This window comes from Rhinolophus hipposideros, assembly GCF_964194185.1.
Source record: "Rhinolophus hipposideros genome assembly, chromosome: 2".
In the NCBI taxonomy this organism is placed as follows: Eukaryota; Metazoa; Chordata; class Mammalia; order Chiroptera; family Rhinolophidae; genus Rhinolophus; species Rhinolophus hipposideros.
The window spans coordinates 57,307,393-57,333,009 of record NC_138048.1 but is presented as its reverse complement, the minus strand read 5'-3'; the positions used below and the strand labels follow the sequence as shown (position 1 = coordinate 57,333,009).

General features: G+C 36.5%; 1 protein-coding gene across 2 annotated transcripts in view; it reads right to left on the bottom strand.

Annotated features, from left to right (window-relative positions):
- Positions 1-25,617, bottom strand: part of P3H2 (prolyl 3-hydroxylase 2) — a 145,443-nt gene that overhangs the window by 31,036 nt on the left and 88,790 nt on the right. For both annotated transcript variants that reach the window (XM_081068535.1, XM_081068536.1), the window contains exon 2: positions 820-972. In XM_081068535.1, coding sequence (XP_080924661.1) covers positions 820-972 — 153 coding nt within the window. The remainder of the gene's footprint in view (positions 1-819; positions 973-25,617) is intronic.

Below are 25,617 nucleotides of genomic sequence, written 5' to 3'. Positions count from 1 at the left end.
TACTTGAATATCAGGGTTCATTAGACTTAACTTCCCTGCCTTCAACTAATTGTAAATGAGAAGAGATTAGAGAGCAAGCCAACTTCTGTGGCACCAATCAATTTCATTTTCTTGCTGAACACATTCAAGATTGTACTTTCTAACCCCTTTGAATGCAAGCAGGGCCATGCAACAAAATGCAGAAGGATTGATGTGGGGTGGACATGACAACTGTTTCCAGGCCTGTCCCAACATAAAAAACAAACAAACAAACAAGAAAGGCTCCCATCTAAAATCTTCTTCCTATCTTACCCTTTTCTTTAATCATCTTAGAGGCAACATGTTGATAATAGTGACGTCTCCAATTGTAAAAGAAGCCATTTCAACTACTGTGATTTTAAATAAGATTTCACTTAAATAAATAATTATATGTCTTAACAACAAAAACAATTTTAAAGTACAGGTACAATGGAAGAACCACTGGGCTTGAAGCCAGGAAACCACAGTGTAACCTGAGCAATTCACATTAGCTTCAAGTCCTATGCATATGTGTAAAATAACAAGTATCGGAGGGGGACCTGAAGCTTAGAGAGGGTTACAGATATTTATATCATATTCTACTTTTCACCATATCATACTGATTTTCTAAATTACTTTTCATTGTCTCTCAAATTTTTCAACCCTGGTAATTACAATATTTCATCTGAGAACTCTGAAAGTATAAAAATGTTACTATATTGTAAATCGGGAATCAATTTGAGATCGCAATTTGCTCAGAGCCAAATGAAAGTTAGGAGCACTAAGCTTCACATGGTTCGGGCAGGGGTCTGCAGAGCTCACCAGGTGTGGTTTGGCTTCTCGATCTACCAATTGGAATGTTTCGACGCCAGCCATCGTTCTGTAATTCTCAATGTTCTGCTGCATTTCCATGTGCTCAGGGTTGGCCATGAAAAATGTGTGGGCTGCTTCTACTGCCTTTTCCAGCTGGTTAAGCTATGAAGAAAAAAAAGGACAGAATGAAGGCAAATATTTCTAAACCAGGCTCGGTACCAAGCCAACATCTCACAGCTTGAAAGCGGCAGGGTCATGTTCCAGTTCACATTCACTGTTCTCAAACTCCATCCTAAAGGGCGGGAGGTTAATCTATAGGACTCTGAAAATATGTGGCCATTTTGGCTTTGGTGAGAACGGATACATGTGCTTCATTCCAAGTTCATTCTACCCCTCTTTGAAGCCATCTGTTTTCTGGGAAATTGAATCTATGTGCTTTAGTGCTTTTTTTTTTTTTTTTTTGGTTTGTTTGTTGTTTTTTTATGATTAATCAAAATAATAAGCTGCCAATGCTGTGTCACCTCTAATTCACATTTTCAATATTTTTGTCTTTTATTTTCTCTTCATTTCTTCTTGTTCCTTTTGCTTTTAATTCTGACGATGGAGTATAAACATACGAGTTTCCAAAGGATGGGAGTCTATATGCTCACTCCAACAACTTTACTACCAGGCTTTAGAATGTGCAGAATACAAAGTTATTAAAAGTTATTCCAACACATAAGACAGATGCTAAATACAACACATAAAATGCTCTACCACACTCCTTTGATTGAGGTATTTCATTCTAAACTTACAACTTTGATTCTCCTTAATAAAAAATTTTTAATAACCACAACAGGGACACTATAAATCTCCTTCTAAACCACTTAATACACTGCTCTCTATGTAGCATGCAGTGGTGCAATATTTTTAACGAATTGGAATTAAATTTACTCAATTTAAGATATTTTGCTCTATGCTTTAGTTATGGAGGATGTCTGTAGATGGATCGATTTGCCACATATCAGAAGAATTAATATTCACATCAGTAGTCTTTTTTATGGTAAACGTAAATTTTGTTTAGTCTGTTTTAAACTATAAAGAGATTTAAAAAAACTCATTGTTATTGATCAATAAAACATGAATTCGGACATCATAGGAATGGCGGCAGCAGGGCGACTTTTTGAGTTCTCCTCCGTATCTTATCACAAACGGGACATATCACCCATCAAAGAACTCTTTGCTCGTCATGCAGAACAGCTAAGACACACGTGAAAAGATTACTTGAAGGGCCTAGCTTAAGAGGCACAAGATTCAACATATCCAGAGGCCAACTCCAGACCAAACCAGAGTTCTACCAGGTGTGACCTACAAGTCACACACCCAGAGGGAATTCTCTACAGGCACAAGAGCCCATAGAGGCCAAACCACATTTAAGTGGTCAACCCTCACGCAGCAGAGCACCCTGCAGTGGGCAGAGCCAAGTCTCACAACTAGTCAACCTAGGAGTTAACCCCACCTACTCACAAGCAAAAAGCAATTAAAGATCTTCTTTAACAGGACAATATACACAACACAGAAGTCATCTTTGGAGCACACACAGAGGAGAAAAACGAAGTAGTGCAAGTCAAATATAAAGGACACATACTACATAAGATAACCCAGCAAGAACTAAGAACTCCAGGGGATCTACCTAATACATCAAAGCAAACACAGAGAGTCAGCCAGAATGGGGAAACAAAGAAACATGTCCCAAATAAAAGAACAGAAGAAACCTCCACAACTGGAACCAAATGAAACAGAGGTAACCAACCTATCAGAGACAGAGTTCAGAACACTGGTGATAAGAATGTTTAAGGAGCTTAGAAACGACATAAAGAAGGATGTAGAAATCATAACGAACAACCAGTTAGAACTAAAGAACACAATTACCGAAATTAAGAACTCACTTGAAGGAATTACCAGCAGGTTAGATGAAGCAGAGGATCGAATCTGCGACTTAGAAGACAAGTTAGCAGAGATCACCCAAACAGAACAACAGAAAGAAAAAAGAATAAAAAACAATGAAGATGGTTTAAGAGACCTCTGGGATAACATCAAGCGCAGCAACATGCGCATCATAGGAATACCAGAGGTGAAGAGAGGAAGCAAGGGATTGAGAACATATTTGAAGTAATAATGTCCGAAAACTTCCCTAACCTGATGAAGGAAACCAACATACAAGCCCAGGAAGTGCAGAGAGTTCCAACCAAGATAAACCCAAACAGGTCCAAACCAAGATACATTATACTTAAAATGGCAAAGCTTAAAGACAAAGAGAGAATCCTAAAAGCAGCAAGAGAAAGACAGAGGGTTACATACAAGGGAACTCCCATAAGACTATCAAACGACTTTTCTACAGAAACATTGAAGGCCAGGAGGGAGTGGCAGGAGATACTCAAAGTGATGGAAAACAAAAGCCTGCAATCTAGATTGCTTTATCCAGCAAGGCTATCATTTAAAGTTGATGGAGAGAGAAAGAGCTTCCCAGAAAAGAATAAGCTGAAGACATTTATTACCACCAAGCCAGCATTGCAAAAAAAATACTAAAAGGACTACTGTAAATAGAAGAAAGATAAAAACAATCTAACTACAAATTTAAAAATGGCAATAACTATGTACCTATCAATAATCACTTTAAATGTAAATGGATTAAATGCTCTAATCAAGAGATATAGGGTGGCTGAGTGGATGAGAAAGCAAGACCCTTGTATATGCTGTATACGGGAGACTCACCGCAGATCAAAAGACACACACAGGCTGAAAGTGAAGGGTAGGAGTAAGATATTTCATGCAAATGGAAATGAGAAAAAAGCTGGAATTGCAATACTTATATCTGACAAAATAGACTTTAAAATGAAGAACACATTAAAAGATAAAGATTAGCACTATATAATAATAAAGGGATCAATCCAACAAGAGGACATAACCCTAGTAAACATCTATGCACCCAACATAAGAGCACCTAAATATATAAAACAGATACTGACTGACATAAAGACAGAGATCAACAGTAACACTATCATAGTAGGGGACTTCAACACACCTCTGACAACAAGGGACAGGTCTTCCAGATGGAAAATCAATATGGAAACAAAAGCCTTAAATGATACATTGGACCACTTGGATTTAATCGATATTTTCAGACCATTTCACACCAATGCTGCAAAATACACATTTTTCTCAAGCGCACATGGAACATTTTCCAAGATAGACCATATGTTAGGCCACAAAACAAGTCTTGATAAATTTAAGAACATTGAAATCATACCAATTGTCTTCTCTGATCACAGTGCTATGAAATTAGAAATGAACTACACGAAAAAAACTGGAAGACACACCAATTCATGGAGGCTGAATAACTTATTACTAAATAATGAATGGGTCAAGCAGGAGATCAAGGAAGAAATCAAAAGATATCTCGAGACGAACGAAAATGAAAACACAACGACCCAAAAATCTATGGGATGCCGCAAAAGCAGTCCGAAGAGGGAAATTCATAGCATCGCAGGCCTAACTAAAGAAACAAGAAACATCACTAATCAACAGTTTATCTTCACACTTAAGGGATCTGGAAAAAGAACAGCAAAATAAGCCCAAAGGGAGCAAAGGAAGGAGATAATAAAGATCAGAGCAGAAATAAATGAAATAGAAACCAGAAAAACAATACAAAAGATCAATGAATCCAAGAGTTGGTTCTTAGAGAAGATAAACAAAATTGACAAACCTTTAGCCAGACTCATTAAAAAAAAGAGAAAGAGGACCCAAATTAATAAAATCAGAAATGAAAGAGAAGTGACAACAGACACCGCAGAAATACAAAAAAAAAAAAAAATAAGAAACTACTATGAGCAACTATATGCCAACAAATTTGACAATCTGGAAGAAATGGACAATTTTATAGAGGCGTACAACCTTCCAAGGCTAACTCAAGAAGAAACAGAAAACCTGAATAGACTAATTATCACCAGGGAAATTGAATCAGTAATCCACAATCTCCCAACAAACAAAAGCCCTGGACCAGATGACTTTACAGGTGAATTTTACAAAACGTTCAAAAAAGAATTATCACCTATTCTCCTCAAGCTCTTCCAAAAAATCCAGAAGGAGGGAAGACTCCCAAACACTTTTTATGAAGCCACTATCACCATGATCCCAAAATCAGACAAAGACACCACAAAAAAAGAAAACTGCAGGCCAATATCTCTAATGAACATAGATGCAAAAATCCTCAACAAAATATTAGCGAACAGAATTCAGCAATACATTAAAAAGATCATACACCATGATCAAGTGGGATTCATCCCTGGTATGCAAGGGTGGTTCAACATCCGCAAATCAATTAATGTGGTACACCACATTAACAAAATGAAAAATAAAAATCACATGATCATATCAATAGATGCAGAAAAAGCTTTTGATAAAATCCAGCAGCCATTTATGATAAAAACCCTTAAGAAAGTAGGAATAGAGCGATTATATCTCAACATAATAAAGGCCATATATGCCAAACCCACAGCTAACATAATATTCAATGGGGAAAAGCTAAAACTATTCCCCCTAAGATCAGGAACAAGGGAAGGTTGCCCACTATCTCCACTTCTTTTCAACATAGTGCTGGAAGTTCTAGCCACAACAATCTGACAAGAAAAAGAAATAAAAGGCATCGAAATTTGTAAGGAGGAAGTAAAATTGTCATTATATGCAGATGATACGAAACTATATATAGAGAGAACCCTAAAGACTCCACCAAGAAACTATTAGAGCTGATAGATGAATTTAGTAAAGTAGCAGGATACAAAATTAATATTCAGAAATCAGTTGCATTTGTATATACCAATAATAAAACATCAGAAGGAGAAATTAAGAAAAAAACAATCCCATTTACAATTACTTCAAAGACTATAAAATACCTGGGAATAAATTTAACCAAAGAAGTAAAAGATCTGTACTCAGAAAATTATAAGACACTGAAGAAAGAAATGAAAGAAGATATAAATAGATAGAAACACATACCATGTTCATGGATAGGAAGAATTAATATAGTTAAAATGTCCATACTGCCTAAGGCAATATACATATTCAGCACAATTCCTATCGAACTACCAATGACGTTTTTCACAGAAATAGAACATATAATCTTAAAATTTATATGGGACCCTAAAAGACCCCGGATAGCCTCAGCAATCTTGAGAAATAAGAACAAAGTGGAGGGTATAACAATACCTGACATCAAATTATACTACAAGTCTACAGTAATCAAAACAGCATGGTACTGGCATAAAAACAGACACATATATCAATGGAACAGAATAGACAGTCCAGAAATAAATTCATGCTTATACGGCCATTTAATCTATGACAATGGAAGCAAGAATGTACGATGGGGTAAAGACAGTCTATTCAATAAATGGTGCTGGTAAACCTGGACAGACACATGCAAAAAAATGAAGCTGGACCACCTCCTTACACCATATACAAAAATAAATTCAAAATGGCTTAAAGACTTAAATGTAAGATCTGAAACTATAAAATACCTAGAGGAAAATATAGGAAGAAACTTCATAGACATTACCCGAAGTAACATTTTTACTGATATATCCCCTCGCGTGAGGGAAGTAAGAGAAAAAATAAACATGTGGGATTACATCAAACTAAAAAGTTTTTTCACAGCAAAGGATACCATCAATAAAACAAAAAGGGAACCTACTGAATGGGAAAAGATATTTGCCAATGATATATCTGATAAGGGGTTAATACCACTAATCTATAAAAAACTCACTCAACTCAACTCCAAAAAAACAAACAACCCAATTAAAAAATGGGCAGAGGACTTGAAGAGACATTTTTCTAAAAAGGACATACAGATGGCAAACAGGCATATGAAGAAATGCTCAACCTCACTAACCATCAGAGAAATGCAAATAAAAACCACAATGAGGTACCACCTCACCCCAGTCAAAATGGCTATCATCAATAAATCAACAAACAACAAGTGCTGGCGCGGATGTGGAGAAAAGGGAACGCTTGTGCACTGTTGGTGAAATTGCAGATTGGTGCAGCCACTATGGAAAACAGTATGGAGGTATCTCAAAAATCTGAAAATGGAACTACCCTATGGTCCAGTAATTCCACTCCTAGGTATCTATCCGGAGAAACCCAAAACTCCAGTTCAAAAATCTTTATGCACTCCTATGTTTATTGCAGCACTATACACAATAGCCAAGACATGAAAACAACCAAAATGCCCATCGGTAGATGACTGGATTAAGAAACTGTGGTATATTTATACAATGGAGTATTACTCAGCCATAAAGAAGAAAGAAATCTTACCATTTGCAACAACATGGATAGACCTAGAGAACATTATGTTAAGTGAAATAAGTCAGAAAGAGAAAGACAAGTACCATATGATCTCACTTATATGCGGAATCTAAAGAAAAGAATAAGTGAATGAACTAATCAGAGACAGTTTTAGAGACAAAGAGGAAAAACTGAGGGTTGTTAGATGGGCGGGGGGGTGGGAATAAGGGGGAAGGTGAGGGGATTAGAAAACAGTCGGTAACCACAAGATGGCCACGGGGTTTTGAAAATTAATTTGGAGAATGTAATCAATAATGTTGTAAAGATTTTCTGGGGTATCTGATGGACACATGTGCCATTTGGGAGACCACCTCAGGGAAGATGTACATGCCTGATCAATGCACTATACACCTGAAGCTGAACAATAATGAATGCCAACTATAATTATATATATATATATATATATATATATATATATATATATATATATATATATATATATATGTGTGTGTGTGTGTGTGTGTGTGTGTGTATGTATATATATGTAGGTATATACTTACAGGAAGTGGAGTACAGCATTAGGAATAGAGACAGTGGAAATCAATGGCTGTGTGCGATGTCAGAGGGGTAGTGGATGGGGGGAGGAGGTCCACACAGTGTGAGTGATATAAATGATAAACGTCTAAGTATTATTTTGTCTTGTGCACCTGAAACTACTAAAAAAAAAAAAAAAAAAAAGAAAACATGAAATCAGGGAATGGCATATAAGATTCAACTGAATATACCTTTGACAGTCTGGCCACTAAAGTATGAGTAAGATATAGAAAGAGGTATGAGGTTTCCAATTCACCAGTCACTGCCATCTCATTATATATAAAGAATTTTAGTCCTCATCACAGAAAACATAAACTGCCCTATTTCAATAACTGACATCCTTAAATTTGTCTAATAATAGTAAAACATTCTCCTTTTCCTTTTAATTTACATATGTTTAGCTACTGGCCTTCCTTCTATTAAATCTTCTCTGAAATCAGGTTCCCCTCATATTTTTATCTTTGTTTTCAATTATGTATTCCAAAAATTATGTTGGCTGTCAAAATCACTAATTTTGGGAGGAGGGCCAAGATGGTGAACTAGGTAAACGCATCCTAGGATCACACCAAAATTACAAATAAATTATGGAACAATCAACCTCAAGATTCATCTAAAGACTAGCTGAAGAGAACCCCTATAATTAAGGATATAAAGAAGAGGCCACATTGAGACTGGTAGGAAGGGGGGAGACATGAAACAGGCTGACCCCAAACCCACAGATAGTGGTTGAACACTGGGAGGGACAACTCGGTGTTGGAGGTTCCCCCAGAAGAGGGAATCTCACCATTTGCAACAACATGAACAGACCTAGAGGTATTATGTTAAGTGAAATAAGTCTGACTGAGAAAGACAAATACCATATGATCTCACTCATATGTGGAATCAACAGAATAAATGAACAAACAAAACAGAAATAGACTCATAGATACAGAAAGCAAATTGATGGTTGCTAGATGGGAAGAAAGTTGAGGGCATGCGTGAGAAAGGGGAATGGATTAGGAAGTACAGATAGGCAGTCACAAAATAGTCACGGGGATATGAAATACAGTATGGGGAATACAGTTAATAATATTGTAAAAACTTTGTATGGTGTCAGATGGGCACTAGACTTAATTGGGGGGATCACTTCCTAAGTCATTTAAATGCCTAACCACTGCACTATACAACTGAAACTAATATAAAATAATACTGAATGTCAACTATAATTAAATATATGTATATATATACAGGATATAAAGTATAGGTAATATAGCCAATGGTATTGTAATAGCTGTACATGGTGTCAGATGGGTAATAGACTTGTTGAGGTTATCACTTTGTGAGATGTGTAAATGTCTAATCATTATGTTGTTTTATACACCTGAAACTCACTAATAATAAAAAACATGGAGAGGAAATAAAAAAGAAGAACTAGACCTATGTTTACAATTGCAAATTAAATAGCAGGCCCTGAAACAGAGACTAGCACATGTGAAACTTTAATTATTTGTCACAAAAAAAAAAAATAAAAATGAAATATATATATATATATATATATATATATATATATATATATATGTACTAATTTTGGATCTGGTTTCTTTCTCAATTTAAATTTTCTCAATTTTTCACATAACAACACAGATAAATATGAATTTTATGGACATCTACATTGTAACAAGTATATAGGTATAGAGGAAAAAGAATAGGTTCTAAATTGAGTGTGTGATTACACTTATTGATCAGGTGAACCTGGAAAAAAATCATTTAAGTAACTGTGCCTCAGTTCTTCAAAAGAAATAAAAAAAATGCTCATAAACCCCCACTACATAGGTTTTTGGAAGGATTTAACTGTATAATATATATGAATGTGATTCAGAAATCACTAAAACCCTAATAAAATAAACAACAGAATAAAATTTATAAATAATCTATGAGTTTCAAGGATGTAAATATGCTCTTATTAATGATGCGTACAGTCTGTAACTCACAGACACATAACTCATGAAAATATAGTAAGATTCTTAGGTCTGGTGGAAACTGCCTCCGGTTAAAAGCCAAACTCTAATTATGAACAAAACAGATTAGAACTGACGCACTGTGGTTGTATAGCACCAGCCATTAAAGTTCATAGAACATAAATCAATAATTATGTGTTTTTGCTTTCCTACCTTGATGTTTTGCTCAGGCTGTTCCACTGACCTAGAGATCCTATGTCCCTTGGTCTTTTCTTATAGAAATTTAACATATCCTGTAAGGCCAAACTTAAGTTCTCAAAGAGATCCTTCCTCAACCCTATAGATGTAGTCAATGCACTGCAGCATCACCGTAACCCTGTACGTCTCCTGGCACTTACATACTCTGCAGTGTGTTCTCTCTACCTAAGTTTGTTTTTTCTAGTAGAGCTCTCTGAGGATAGGGACCGTATAACTTATCTTTTTGTTTTCCATCTAGTTTCCATGTAGATAATGCCTATGATATATCTAAGAAAAGCGAAGAAAAACAGTTTGTAACAAGTAAATCTTTTACACACAAATCAAAAGTTTTCTTACACGAGAATGTGCTTCATAAGCTAGAATATACTATAGGATGTAAGTTTAACAACCTCTAGGAAATCATTATTCCCACTGAGAACTTCCAGTGCTGATTCGCATCGATGAATGTGTTTCAGTAGCTCTTAAAAACGTCACACGATGTTGATAAATTAGTTTCTATTCTTAAATTTGACCACTTTTTTTTTTTTTTGCTTATTTGGTGTTATCCCCATTTATACCCACTACTAAATATAATACCATCATCCCCAATATATAAGTATAAAGACATTATATGACTTAAAGTTAAACCATAAAACTTATTCATGAAATAGCAATGCTTTTAGATTATTGTGAACCAGTTTAGGAAACTAGAACTGGCTGACAGATTCTATACAACAGGCCATTATTTTACCTGGAAGCTTGATATCTCTGTAGTCCATTTTAGAAATTAGATACACACATCTGAAATGGCAGGAAAAGTCCAGATGAACATGTGTGTGCTACACACAATGCCATATTATTGGATGGAGATTATTACAAGGCCTTTTAAGTACTGGTTTTCAGCTAAGGAAGTATCTACCCACTGCTCCATTGAAACAAACAAAGAACAGACTGCATTTAAAGGCTCCAAACTGGATTTCCCTTAAGACCAAAATAAAACAAACCACAGGAGAGGATAACTAATGTGAAGGTAACTCTATGCATTAGAAAAATAAATTGTAAAATAAAGAACTGAGGAAAGGGAAATGATTTGACAACAAGATGGTATCACACTTTTAAGGAAGCCAACGGTTCCACTGAGATATGAGAAACAGTGGTAAGAAATGCCTTCAAGAAGCACTGGGTCATTTTATCTCAGGCTGTGAAGAACTAACACAAACATTCTCTCCTGCCAGCCCAGAAGCGCGACTGTACGTGGCAGTCATGCTGCATGGAAAAAGAAATGAACACTGATTAAATCAACACCCTGCTGGCATTCAGGACTTACTCTGTTCACTGGTGAGTGAATGAGACTCTTCTGACACACAAATGGTTTTCCATAGCCAGTAAGTAATAAAGGAACATTGCAAAAGTACACACTGACTACTTAAAAATCTTCAGTAACTGTTCATTGACCACAAAAGAGATTTCAGAAACTATGCGCCATAACATTCAAGAACCTCCAGGATTTGGCCCACATCCTATTTTTCTAGCATAACTTCCTCCTATCCGTTATGAAAACTTTTCTAGAAGTTTTGCAATACACCATCCTCCTCTTCAAGAAAACACACGTAGGCCTGGTACTCTGGTCATACCCCGATTTTTTATTTCATTCATTCACTTATTCAGCAAATATTTATGTTGCACTGAATCTGTGCAAGATAGTCATAGTTGATGAGAATATGCACATGGCCAAAACAAAGTCCGCACTTTTTAGGTGTTTACAGTCGCATCCAAGGAGACAAGACTTAAATAAATAAATCATTAATGAAAATGATTTCAAACTGTGCTAAGTGCTATGAAGAAATAAATGGACAAACAATACTGTAAGAGCATGCGGGGGTTGGAATAGAACCATGGCTCCTTTAGATAAATTAGTCAAGGAAGGTCTCTCTGCAATGGGATTTTTCAGCTGAGACCTAAATTTTGAGAAGCCAGTCATGAGTGAAGAAGGAGAAAGAGTGTGTCATGCCAAAAAAAAAAAAAAAAAAAAAGTCAAGTGAGACTAAGGAGAGAGAGTTGCATGCAGAAGCATAGATTACTTGTAGGCTATGGTGGAGTTTTAATATTATTCTAAGTGCAAGAGAAAACCATTAAAGGATTTTAAACATTACCTGATATGCATTTTTAAATAATAATTCAGACTGCTATGTGGAGAATAGATCTTTGGTAGCAGACAGGAGAGCATGGAGTAATCCAGGGTAGAGATTAATGCCATTACTTTGCAAGATAAAAATAGAACAGCCTCTGTCAGGCCTCATCCTTTGATCCCCTTTTTCTTCCATTCGTTTCTCTTTCTCACCATTTTGCCCACCCTTATTGTAGCAATGCTTCTCAATTGAGAAAGCGAACACATAACACAAAAGGAAACAATTCTATAATTTCCAAACATATTTTAGGGAAAATATACATGTTCCCTCTCTTCTGAATTAGAAGAAATATGAAGCACAAATATTTTGAATAAGAAATTTAAAACAGCTTGTAAGACGTGCAAGAAATGAAAAAAAGACTAATTCTAAAGCACATAAAAACAAAGAGAACACTGTGTACTTCTGAAATAGAATATTTAGGATCACCTTCTATCTTCTGAAGCCTTTTTTATACACTCGGGGTAAAACGTCAAGCCTGAAATAAGTCATTTCCATTCTTCTACTTAAACATGAATATTTTCAATAAAGAAGGGAATTCTTTCTCTACTTTCATCACCCTTATTTTGGGAATTCATCCTATGTCATACATTGCATTTTGATGAAGTGCTATAATTTTTGCCTTTGGTCTTTACTTCAATTTCACAATATAGCAACTTTAGGGAATTTTTAACCCCATATGAAGTTTCTTACCAACTGACAAGCATGTAAGCAGACATCCTGACTGAAGACATCCTGTTTCTAAACCACAGAAGAATGTGTAAGTTCTAGTTAGCAGCATAAACACACTGGCTGAAGAGAAAGTAAGTCACTAGATTACAGCATGCACATCATACTAGACACTAAAAATTTATGGGCTAGAAACTTCATCTTCCTTTTATGGAGCAGAGAGATTATTTTTTTCTGAATAATGGTGACACCAGACACTTTTGTAGATATTTTAGCACTTGCTAACATCTCCAAATTTACCTCAAATTTTTGCCAAACCAAAGTTAACTTCCTTCACAAAACCAAACAAGTAAATAAATTGTTTAATTCAATTAAAATAAAATTAAACAACCTATTAAAAGAATACTCTTGAAACAAAGACCCATCAAAATTTGAAACAAAATTTGGAAGCAGTTTGAATTATTAAACTAAATCCTATTAATTATAGTGTTTCAAATGTACAGTCCAACCTGTTTAAAAAGAAGTCAATGTTATTTAAGGAAATTCCTAAACATTCCCATATAATGGAGTCAGATTTTTAGAGTATCAAAAAGTAGCCATATGAAAATAAATTGGCATTCTTATTTCACAAATTCTGCTGATGGTACTACCTTTATGTTGTTAATATAACTTGCAAAAAGAAGCATGTATTGATTATGTTAATAACTCAGTTATAGAAAATAACTGTCTCTTGACAAATTTATAAAATTAATTTTACCAGACATTGAGGACAACCTAATATACTGTGTTATACTTTTTGCCTTGACTACTAGAAGCTCAAGGCTAGTAGAACTAAATTTTATTTTTATTGAATCTAGTATATTTCCATTTTTTCTTTGTTTAATGGTTCCATTTCAAAAATCTAATCACACAAATAATTGCTGTAGCAAGGTAACTCACAGTCCTTTTGGACACAGGAAAGGTGCAATTTATTCAAAAAATAAACCTCTGTAGCAAGGGAAGTTTCTAGGAATAAAATTCTTTCTTACAGCTCAATGCAGAAAATTTAGAAATTTCTAGCTTTAAAGAACACATTCACAATTCATTTGTTCATGCTAATGTAGAAAAATAAACTTATCTTTGCATTTATGGAATGATAGTTTAAAATGTAGTCATGGTTATAAGTAAATATTTATAGCATTCAAAAGGCTATTTGGTAAGGATTAGATGGGAAATGACATTTCTAAAGAGTAACATTTCCTCTGTGGAATAAGTTGGAAAGGAAGAATATGTCTTTTTAAAGCACTTTCTTTTGCCAAACTGCTTATGCTCTTTTCTCCAGTTACTTATAGTTCTGGGCCTGATTAATGTCCCCCTGCTCTTTCTAAACACTCTAATGAAGTTATAATCTGATGTTTACAACTTCATGTTAAACACTGATAATGAATAGCCACTGTCAAATGAGGTTACCCTTATGAGTTCAGTGGAACAACAGATTCTACCAGCTAAGTTTGCTAGGTTTCTTATCCTAGCAAACTTAGCAAATAAAAACTAGCAAATAAAAACCATCTTTCAGGGTAAGGAAAACACTAAAGTGAAGAAGCAGGGCTTTCAAAAATGCTATTTCAGATTAGGGACTACTTAAAAAGTCCCTGAATTTTGTGAAAAAACAAAAACAAAAAACCCTCCAGGTATTAGCCAAAAAATGAGTGTGTGCTTAATTGGATGAAATCCCTCAAGCCATCTGTGTATTGTCTAATTTCTAACAAAAGAACAGCCAAGACTCCAACGCCTCCTGGGTAAGGAGGCGAGAGTTTTCTCTCTGTAGTGGTATGCGGGCAAGTCATTTCAGCCATGGATCGAATGAAATTAGTGTATGTGGTTTATTTTAATGTTCCTATTGTTTTGGGTTCTAAACATCAGGCGAGGGTAAGAATGAACAATAGGTAGGCCAGCCATCTTAACCTACGCGGTATTGTCCAGAAGTCTCCTTTGAGGTGGCAGAGGGTGACTAATGGTTACCGAAAGCTCTGTGCCAAGACCAGTCTGACATTTGCTTCCAGCTACTGTTTTTGGAATCACGGCTTTAATCCTCTTCAGAAATTTCCTTGGAAGGTAGATGTCACTCATTTTGTACTCCAGTTTTGCCAGCGTCCCATGACTGCTGTAGTAGTCATCACTTTAACTTGTATAAAATTTGTGTCTGATTTTGAAAAGTAAATAAATAGAAATCCAACGTCCCTCTTTCGAGATCAGAACTGTTTTCCTCTCTTTTGTGATCCCCAAAGAGATGAGCATGATCTTATTCGTGAGGTTGTCAATAAGACTTGACCCTTGAAGACTGCTGTGTAGTTTGCAAAGCACTTCACAATGCCACAAATAAAAATGGTCATTTATTCCGTGTCTTCTCAATGTCTACTGTGAAATTCTTCAAAAAGCTGGGAGATGAAGCCCTTCCTCAGCTCGGGCCCAGCGCAGTAGCTGATCATTAAGTACAAGGGCACAGGATAGAAATGTGAATAATAGCACCAGGTAGAAGCTAGTGCTGGGACAGGCTGAGTTGCCCTCAATGAACTTCATGGTATAAAAACGATTTTGCTGTTCTAACCATTCACTCATACTTTGCTTCTGCCTGGTTTTCATTATGATAAATGGAGATGAATGTTGTCTTTCCCTAGTGACCCATTAAAAGAAGTTATATCTGGCCATCTCTCGCCTAGAGCCAACAGCCAGCTAGCTCCCTAATTGTTCACTACCGGAATTATGTCTCTGCAGCCAACGGCAGCCAGATCACTTTTTTTTTCTCCCATATTGTACAAAGTTGCAATCATTTGAATGCATTTGTGAAATATCATTGCAGAATGACAATTAACTGTAGATTTGAGCTTTCTGCTTCTAAGATATCTTTTTAAAAGCAGCAGTGAGAACTCACTGGGTTGGAGAGCATCTTCTCAACCACAAGGTTGCCAGTTTGATTCCTCAACTCCCGCACGGGATGGTTGGCAGCGCCAAGGTGCCCCAACTAAAATTGAACACGGCATCTTGAGCTGAGCTGCTGCTGAGCTCCTGGATGGCTAAGTTGGTTGGAGCATGTCCTCTCAAGCACAAGGTTGCCGGTTCGACTCCTGCAAGGGATGGTGGGCTGTGCCCCCTGCAACTAGCAATGGCGGCTGGACCTGGAGCTGAGCTGTGCCCTACACAACTAAGACTGAAAGGACAACAACTTGAAGCTGAACAGCACCCTACAAAGCAAAGATTGAAAGGACAACAACTTGAAGCTAAATGGCACCCTCCACAACTAAGATTGAAAGGACAACTTGACTTGGAAAACAGTCCTGGAATATACACTGTTCCCCAATAAAATCCTGTTCCCCTTCCTCAATAAAAATCTTTAGAAAACAAAAAAAAGCAGCAGTGAAATAGCTTAATATATACCTAGTACTGATTCTTCTGCTCTGGAGAATATGAAAAAATCCCACACTTTGTGTGTCTGCAACATTGTTTTGTGAAATAATAAAGTGACAGGCACAAAATGTTTGTCATAGTCAAGAAGTAGTGGGAAGCCAGAGGACTGAGAATAAAAGTGTGGATTTATTTCCTGTTTCTCTCATAAGCGCCCACGTTTCCTGAGTGGATTGCAGATGAAGGCATGTGGATCAGGAAAAAGAAGTAATACATAAGTCCTTGCCTTGTTAAAAATTGTAACACTGTTAGGATAATGTTGGAGATAGCCCAATCAAATTGATGATTTGGGGAAGGATTCAGGGTTTAGTGAACATATAGAAAAATGCTGTCATTATTATTTCTAACATCGCCCTTGCATTTTGGTCTCCCTATTGTGTTTATGAAACAAATTTAATATTCCACCCAAACCATTCCAGTGTGAGAAATAAAAGAAAAGCAAACAAGCAAACCAAAAGCTTTTCTACGTGTACCTTTTTGGTATAAATATGCCATGTTCCTCTGTGAAATGCAAACTGTCTCTTACTCTTATAAGGGTGGGGAGATTTACTTCAAAAAAACATTTCAAAATATTCACTTCAGCTCATGTAAAGGAATGCACCATGGCTGCATGCCAAAGGGAGTTACACTCTAAAGACCCCGTTAAAGGGGACTTACAGAAGAGACCAAGATCCCTTCAGGTATTTAAGCCATCAAGCTGACTTATGTGTAGTCTAACCTGACAGGCTACATGGCCTCATTAAAGAGGCAGTTTTGAAGATAGAGTTCTTTTAATGTTTCATAAGCTCCTCTGGCATTACACCTGCACATTTTAAGCATTGAGCCACAATAAAAATCTTCAGGCTGTACTGTAAATTAAATATCCCTGTCATATACACAGGTTAAATAGAAACCCAAACATTTTCTCTGTACCTTAGCCAACATTTTCTCTGTACCTTAGACTGTACTGGGAAGAAGTACCATCTGAATTGGTGAGGCGGTTAAAGTTTAGAAAAAATCCCCTTACTGATCATGTCAGGTAGCATCAATTCTTTTGTTACTTTGATGGCACTTGCACTGGTCTTATGAATACTAACTTTAATTAACCACAGGTGACCAGGGCTAGAAATGCCCTTTAAGTCAAATAGTACCACTGCTTCATTTATTGGCAGAGGAAGGATTTGCACAGAAAATTAATGGCAAGATTAAGGTCAGAATCTATATCTTTTATTAAAACATGCACAAACATACATTTGGGGTTTGAATCCCTGTTATTTCAAAGTACAAGTGAGTTCATGCATATCTGGTCCGTGTACTAAGTGCTTACTGATCATCTCTGTGCCATAGAAAGAACTGTGATAGATTGCCCCCTGAAGATACAAAATATTTGCAATATGGTCCTTGACTTTTTATTAACCACAGTTCAGTAGGGCAAGGTATACACAGGCTATCACTATCAAGAAGTATGGTTCTACAGGATTAGAGGGCAGAGTGAGTAGGTGACAGGCAACACAGCGCCATAGAAAATGAGAAAAATTTGAAATCATAGTAACCTTGAAGGTTCAGGGAAGGCCTCATTGAGAAAGTGGGAATGAGGCTGGGTTTTGGATAACAGAAAACATGTGGATGTCTCAGATGCAGAATAGGGTGAAAGGGGAGACGTAGGAATGACTCAGATGTTTCTATAGAATAGTAATTTGACTGACCTGGCTCATTTGGAAGGTCTACATTGAAGAGTATCGGAAAACAAGGTTGAGCAGGGCTGGATTATGGAGATCTTTGAACACTAAACTGAGGTGTTTTGATTTTTATTCTTGGAAAAAGAGAAACAGATGTATATATGTGTGCATGTGAGTGTAATCAAGAAAGTCCCCACTGCATCATTCCAAAAAAGGATTTGAAAAATTAAAACAATACAATATTGGAGGTAGCTATGAAAATCTTTTTCCTTAAGACTTTTTAAATTTTTTTAGAGCAATTTCAGATTGACCACAAAATTGAGAGGAAAGAACAGTCTTCTAATATGCCCACATAGGTGTAGCTTTACCCATTGTCAACATCCTCAACCAGTGGTACATTTGTTACAATTAAGGAACCTACATTGACACATCATAGCACCCAAAGTCTAATCATTTTATGATTGCTATTGTACATTCTTTATGTTTGGAGAAATGTATAATGACAGGTATATGTCATTATAATATCATACGGAGCATTTTGATGCCCTAAACACCCTCTGTTCTCCATCTATTCATCCCTCCCCACCCCAGCCCCTGGCAACCACTGATCTTTTAACTCTCTCCATAGTTTTGCCTTTTTCAGAATGTCATATATTCAGAATCATACAGTATTGTGCCTTTTCAGATTGTCTTCTTTCACTTAGTAATATGTATTTAAGGTTCCTCCATGTCTTTTCATGGCTTGATAGCTTATTTCTTTTCGGCATAAAATAATATTCCATTGTCTATATATACCCACATTTTATTTATCCATTTGTCTATTCAAGGACTGGTTGCTTCCAAGTTTTGACAATTATGAATAAAGCTTCCATAAACATTCGTATGCAGGTTATGGGGTGAACATAAGTTTTCAACTCCTTTGGGTTAATACCAAGGAGTGACATTGCTAGATGGCATGGCAAAGGCAGTTTACTTTTGTAAGAAACTGCCAAACTGTTCTGGAGTAGCCCCACCATTTTGTATTCCCACCAGCAATGAACAAGAGTTCTTGTTGCTCCACACCCTTGTCAGCATATGATGCTATCAGCATTCTGGGTTTTGGACATTCTAATAGGCGTGTAGCGGCATCTCATTGTTTTAACTTGCATTTCCCTGATGATATATGACGTGGAGGATTATTTTTTTTACCATATGTTTATTTACCAACTGTATATCTTCCTTGGTAAGGTGTCTGTTAAGGTCTTTGCCCCATTTTTTTTTTTTTAAATTGGGTTGTTTGTTTTCTTATTTTTGAGATGTAAGAGCTCTTTGTATATTTTGGATAATAATTCCTCATCTCAAATGTGTCTTTTGCAAATATTTTTTTCCTAGTTTGTTACTTGTCTTCTAATTCTCTTGACACTGTCTTTTGCAGAAATTGTTTGTTTGTTTGTTTGTTTTAATACTGTGTCCTCACTTCTTTTAGTGGGTCCTAGAAGAGTTTTTAAGTGTGTTTTACTTGTTGCTAGGATGGAATGGCAATATCCAAGCACCTTATATGCAGAACCAGGAACAAAAATTCTGAAATACTTTTCATTTCTCAGCAGGAAGAATGGGATGAGAAGGGAGGCATATTATCAACTTGATATCCTCTCTCTTGTGGAAAGGTTAGCCTGGTTATTGTTGGATAAACTGGTAATAAGGGGAGACTGGAAAAGAGGGAAAGTTCTTGGGAAATGTAATTCTGTCTCTCACACAAAGAAAAGACAAGTTGACTGTCTTCGTCAGCTTGGGCTGACATAATGAAATACCATAAGACTGAGTGACTTAAACGACAGATATTTATTTTCTCACATTTCTGGAGGCTGGGTGTCAAAGATCAGAATGGCAACATGATTGGGTTCTTATGGGAGCTATCCTTCAGGGTTTTCACATGACCACTTTCTCATGGCGTCTTCACATGGTAGAGTGAACAAGCTCTCTGGAGTCTCTTCTTAGGAGGCACTAATCCTATCATGAAGGTCCCACCCCTCATGATCTCATTTAACCTGATTACATCCCAAAGGCCCCATGTCCAAATACCATCACACTGAGAGTTAAAGATTCAACATATTGATTTGGGGGGGACACAATTCAGCCCATAGTATTAACCAAAGGAAATGTAAAAGGTAAGCACATCCTCAAAATTTCAAAGCCAGTCAGTTAGGAATATAATGGAAATAACAATGGAAATCAGTATTTTCTTTTAGGTAGTTTGAAATTTGGTTCTAGGTTAGAGAAAAGCATCATTTGAACTAGTTTTTGTTTAATATAATAAGAAGGAATGCAAAGGAATGTATCTTTTTTGTAGTGAAGAACCTTGATTTGAGAGTTGATCTATTGAGTGTTGGGCCAGGTCTTCATTTGAGGTACATTTAGGGTACTTTGGCCCAGGAAAGCAAGAGAAGACTTTCCAGAATAAGAACACCATCATTTATATATTATTACAAATGACTCAGAGCAACCCAGAATGACAGGGAAAAATGTCTTTGGATTTGTAGTTAGCATTTATCTTACTAAGAACTGTATTGCCCTGGATGGTATAAGACTTATATATATTAAAAACAAGTTTTGATAGTTAATTAACTATTTGATAAACTATTATATATTATGAAACATATTTGTTTAGGGTAATAGTTTTAGAATCTTTACTATGCTATTGCGATAATTTCCATGAATGGAGATTACATTTTTCAAACTTTTTTGACCAAAGACCCATCCTTCCTGCTTCAGAGTGGCTCAAAAGACTAATCAGCTTTCTGAGGCTCTACTTTATTGGTGTACATATGGCATACTCTATGTATATGTATATAGAGAGTTTTCAACTTGCACTTGGGGTAAACTTCATTAACTTAGATGAAAGAATGGCTTTACTTGTAAAATCCTCATCTAAGTGATCCCAGAATCCTGATGTACAAAGAAATGGTCCTTAGACATCATTTGGTGTAAGAGTACCTCCTCTACTATACTTACGTGAGTAAGTGAGAAATTGGTCTCAGGGACTCATGGATCCTAATAGAAGTGCTGGACCCCACATGACCTTCTATTTCCGAAGTTAGCATTTTTTCCAGTAAACTTCAGAGTGTCTAAGTGCTAATCCTCCTTATTCAGCAGAGTAATGAAGAATCTACCATTTTGGACACGTCCATATAAAACAAGTGACACCCAAGTATCTCTCTCCAAAAGTCACAGAAGAACACTTTTATCCGTGCCACCCAGAATATGCCAAATTAAGTTGCAAAGTGGCTGCTATGAGTATAGAAGAGAACTACAATTGTGTTCAAATGAAGAGCCTTGTTTGAACGAAACCACAGCCTAGAAAAATCATATCAAGTAGATTGTAAAATTATATTCAGTGGTTACAAAACTCAGGGCTTCCGATTTTGATTTGGCACATTCTGTAGGTTTACACTGGCTTCCTTCCCCTTGAAATGTTATATTGTGGCTGAGTTTAGCAGCTACATATTTGGTTTGTACTAAGAAAAGATTGCCACTATGACCGTTCACATACAGAGGCCAGTATTCCCACTTCATCTGCATAGGGTACTATCAGCTTTGTATTTCTAGGGACCGTGAGGCTCAGGCTGCTCCACTTTGTCTTTAAAGTCAATATGACCAATAGGAAGGGTCTTGTGCTGGGTACTGGGTGGGTAGGGATGATGGAGAGAAAATCGAGACAACTCTTTTTTTGTAGCTAATCTGGAAGACAGGGTGAGAAATCAGACAAATACCTATAATTCAGGGTTAAGTAAGGGACCATGAGAGAAGTAAAAAGATACGAGGTGTGATCACAAAATATGGTGAATGCTGCTGCCAAGAACCATCCAATGGAAAGGCAGAGATCTTCAATACAGGAAGCAGCACATCAAACCTTAGTAAGAATTTGTGTGTCAAGTTTCAACCTGTTCGGTGCAGTCAGTTGGGTGTGAGCTACAATTGAAAGAAGATATGTTTTAAAATGTGCCATAAGTCATCCTCCATCATGACAACGCTCCGTGTCACATATCACTTCTGGTATACAGCAATTTCTGTCAAATAAAAACATTATGGTGTGTCCTCATCCACCTTATGTACCAGATCTGGCACCGTGTAACTTCTGGCTCTTCCCCAAAGTCAAAATGATTCAGACATAGAGGCAGCCACGACAGTGCAACTAAGGAAACTCACGAAAGAGGACTTCCAGAACTACTTCAGAAAGTGGCAAGAACGATGGGGTAAGTGTGTTCAAAGGGAGGGGGGCATATTCTGAGGGGGATTAATGGCAATGTGTCTTTTACTGTAATAAATTTTATTTAAACATTCACCGTATATTTTGATCACACCTTGTGCTATAAGGATTTAAAGTAGGAAAAAGCACTTCTAAATAGGTAGATTTGGATGTGGAGAGTTTTCATGGAAATCTTATTATGAACATGGCATCTGTAATGAACGGTGAAGGACGGATGGGATTTTCAACAGGCAGAGGTTCCAGCAAGGGCATTTCACTATGAATAAGACATTGAGAAAAACTGTCATCCATGTGTGAGGATTAGTTTGTTGTGAGTACAAATGTTGAGAGGGGGGTTTCTAGTATCTGAGAATACTGAAAAAGTAGGCTAGGGCCAAAGGGGTATGGGTTTGAAGATAAGCACATATGGAGTCATATTTAGAAAAGCACTTAAAAACTGTAGAGCAATGGAGTGACTTGGATTTTTGAGACTCCCTTCCAGAAACATCTCCGTCTCACTGGAGAGGAGTAAGTCTAGATTACTAGGTTATACTAGTAACATGGGATGATAGGGAGTGATATAGGCAAATCCGATCAATCCCACCAAGCTCTAGATGCCAGTACACCCTACTCCCTCCAATCATGTCTCCACTTGGACTTGAATCCCGAGCATTATGGAACCAGTCCATGTACTTACACTCCAAAAGTACAGTTGGTTGGGCATGCCAATAAAGTGCTAAATTGCCATATTTCCCATTTCTGAAAGACCCACTTTCTATTAATGTAAAGCCTTTTATATTTTAAAAACTCCATAGCAAGTCCAATTTTCAACCAGAGAGAAATCCCAGCCAAGTCATTATAATGAACATTGCCTTCCATCTAGAAGTTGCCACCTCTACTCTTTCTACCCAGAAGAACATGTGGTCTTGTTAAAAAATAATATAAGCATCATTCATTCTTTTCATTTGAAAACACTCCCATGAAGCACTAGAAAAAATTTTACTTGCCTCTACTTGAAGAAATTCAGTTACACTTTCATTAATCTTTGCCTTATGCCCCGTATGAGCAGAGTAAGTCTCTCTGGGAAAGGTTATGTGAATTGGCAGTTATTAACCTTGTGCTTTTCCATTCAGGAAGTGAGAATGCTGAGACCTATAAGAATAAAAGGAAGCTGAATGGGAGCTGAACTCCTACTCTTCCAATTCCCAGCTCTGATAGAAAAGAAGCTAAGAGCAAATAAATGCCTGGATACAGTGTGCATATTCTCAAAGGGAAGAGATTAAGTATGTATACATATACCTGAAATTAACAACAGTCTCCTACTACTTATTTCACAAAGAAATTTAACATAAAGTATATTTCAAGTAGTTATTACATGTAGGCTGGGTGGATAATAATATCCCAATTTCACAAATGAGAAAAATGAAGCTCAGAGAGGCTAAATAATAGCTGCTACTATTATTGAGGATTTAATGTGTCAGCGACCAGAAATAAATGTCTTTCCTATGTTACCACATGTTATGAGCTAAATTGTATCCCCTAAAACGCGTATGCTGAAGCCCTAACGCCCAGTACCTCAGAATGTGACTGTATTGGGAGAATGGAACTTTAAAGAGGTGATTAAATTAAAAAGAGACCTTTTAGGCCCTCATCCCATCTGACTGGTGTAGGAGATTAGGACACAGAGAGAGAGAGAGACCAGGGGCACTGGCACACAGAGAAAAAGACCATGTGAAGAAACAGTGAGAAGGCAACCATATGTGAGCCAAGGAGCGAGGCCTCAGAAGAAACCAATCCTACAGCCACCTTGATCTTAAACTTCTAGCCTCCAGAACTGTGAGAAAATAAATGTCTGTTGTTTAAGCCACCTGTCTGTGCTGTAGTATTTTGTTACAGAAGACTTAGCAAACAAATACATCACATTTTTTAACTGAAAATAACAGTGAGGTAGGTGTTAAGCCATTTTAGGCCAGGAGCAAAAACCTTATCTTAAAAGCCATCTTGTCTTGATCCTGCTTGCTGTATCTCCCAGGGTTCTCAATAAGAACTTGATGAAAGGCTATTCATGTAGTTAGTTGTCCACTCATCGAACACTGAGAATCCTGATGTGTCACTGTGGTTAGTCACTGATTACTTACATACATGATAGGCAGACAGGGCATGAGTGTGTCTCTCAGTATGTGTCAATATCAATGTAATAGATTATAGCATTGTGAGGGCTACAGGAAGTAAACAGACAACAGTCAGATAGTGAGTTAAGTGCAAAAAAGAGCGATATGGAAACACACAGAAAGAACACTTAACTCAAATAGGTGCCATCAATTACATCATCAAGTTTCTGAAATTATGGTAGCTGGTTAAAAATTATAGCACTCTTCTGATAGCTGGAACTAGTAAGTCATTCTCAATCATTCTGTAAGAATTAAAATTAATAACAATGTTGAGGATCTGTTAGCAAACTTTGATTAACTAAAAGACATTTATTTACATAGGCACAGATTTCAGTCAGCTACTGGATGATGGATTCATCAGTGGAAAGACAACCGGATCTGTCTTCTTGCCACGTGGAATGAGCCAAGAGTGAGGCATGAAAAAAGAGAAAAATAGACAAATAAAATCTGTAAATTCCAAAGAGAAAACAGATTTTCCTTGTAAATATTTCCCCTTAGGACTTCTGACATCCTTTAGGGAAATGATGATTTTAACAACCCTAGCTTTGAATGCTGCTGTTTTCAAATATTTTTTCCAGAACCAGAGGGTAAATGGAATAGTCCTGGGTGCCAAGTACTGATGGCTAAGAAAATCTCCTATGAAGGAAAAAAAAAAGAAAAGAGTCAATTAAATCATCACCTCATCATTTTTGCATATGAATTGTTGCACTTAGACAAAGAATTTAGTGTGGGTAGGCTATCAGTAAATCTCGGATTTGATCTATTTTTTAAAAAATAGGAAAAAATTATGTTATCTTTCATTAGTATTTCCCCCTCGAATAATAGTCCTCTGGTAATTTACTGTCTACTAAGGGGGAAAAAAAAAACTTTTGGTTGCAAAATATAGACAATAAATCACTGATTTATGAGAAGCATTTATTACTTACAGGTGAGGAATTAGGGAGAGATCCATGAAGAACATAATACTTATGCAGGTCTTTGAGGAAAAGATGTGATTTGGATATGAGGAGTAGGTAGTCAGCCAAGGTTTGTTGAAATAAAAGATTGAATAAATTAATACTTCAGGTCTTCCTAAAGTTAGAGAATTTTTTGCATTTCATTGTCATTGAAATTACTTTCTCTAATTTTATTCAAATAATTTTTATTCTTTCTGAGACTAAAGTAGATGGGATCAATGGGTACAGCTATGTGAGAAAGCATATCACTGAGAAGAGAGAAATAAGACTTTAAAGGAGGGGACAATGGGGATGAACCTTGATAGATGAATAGAGTTGGACAGCTGAACATGAGTAGAAAAAGGTATTCTGGGTCAAGTAACTGTACCTGACAAAAGTAGAGTACAGGCTATGTACTGAGAAAGGAGTTCCA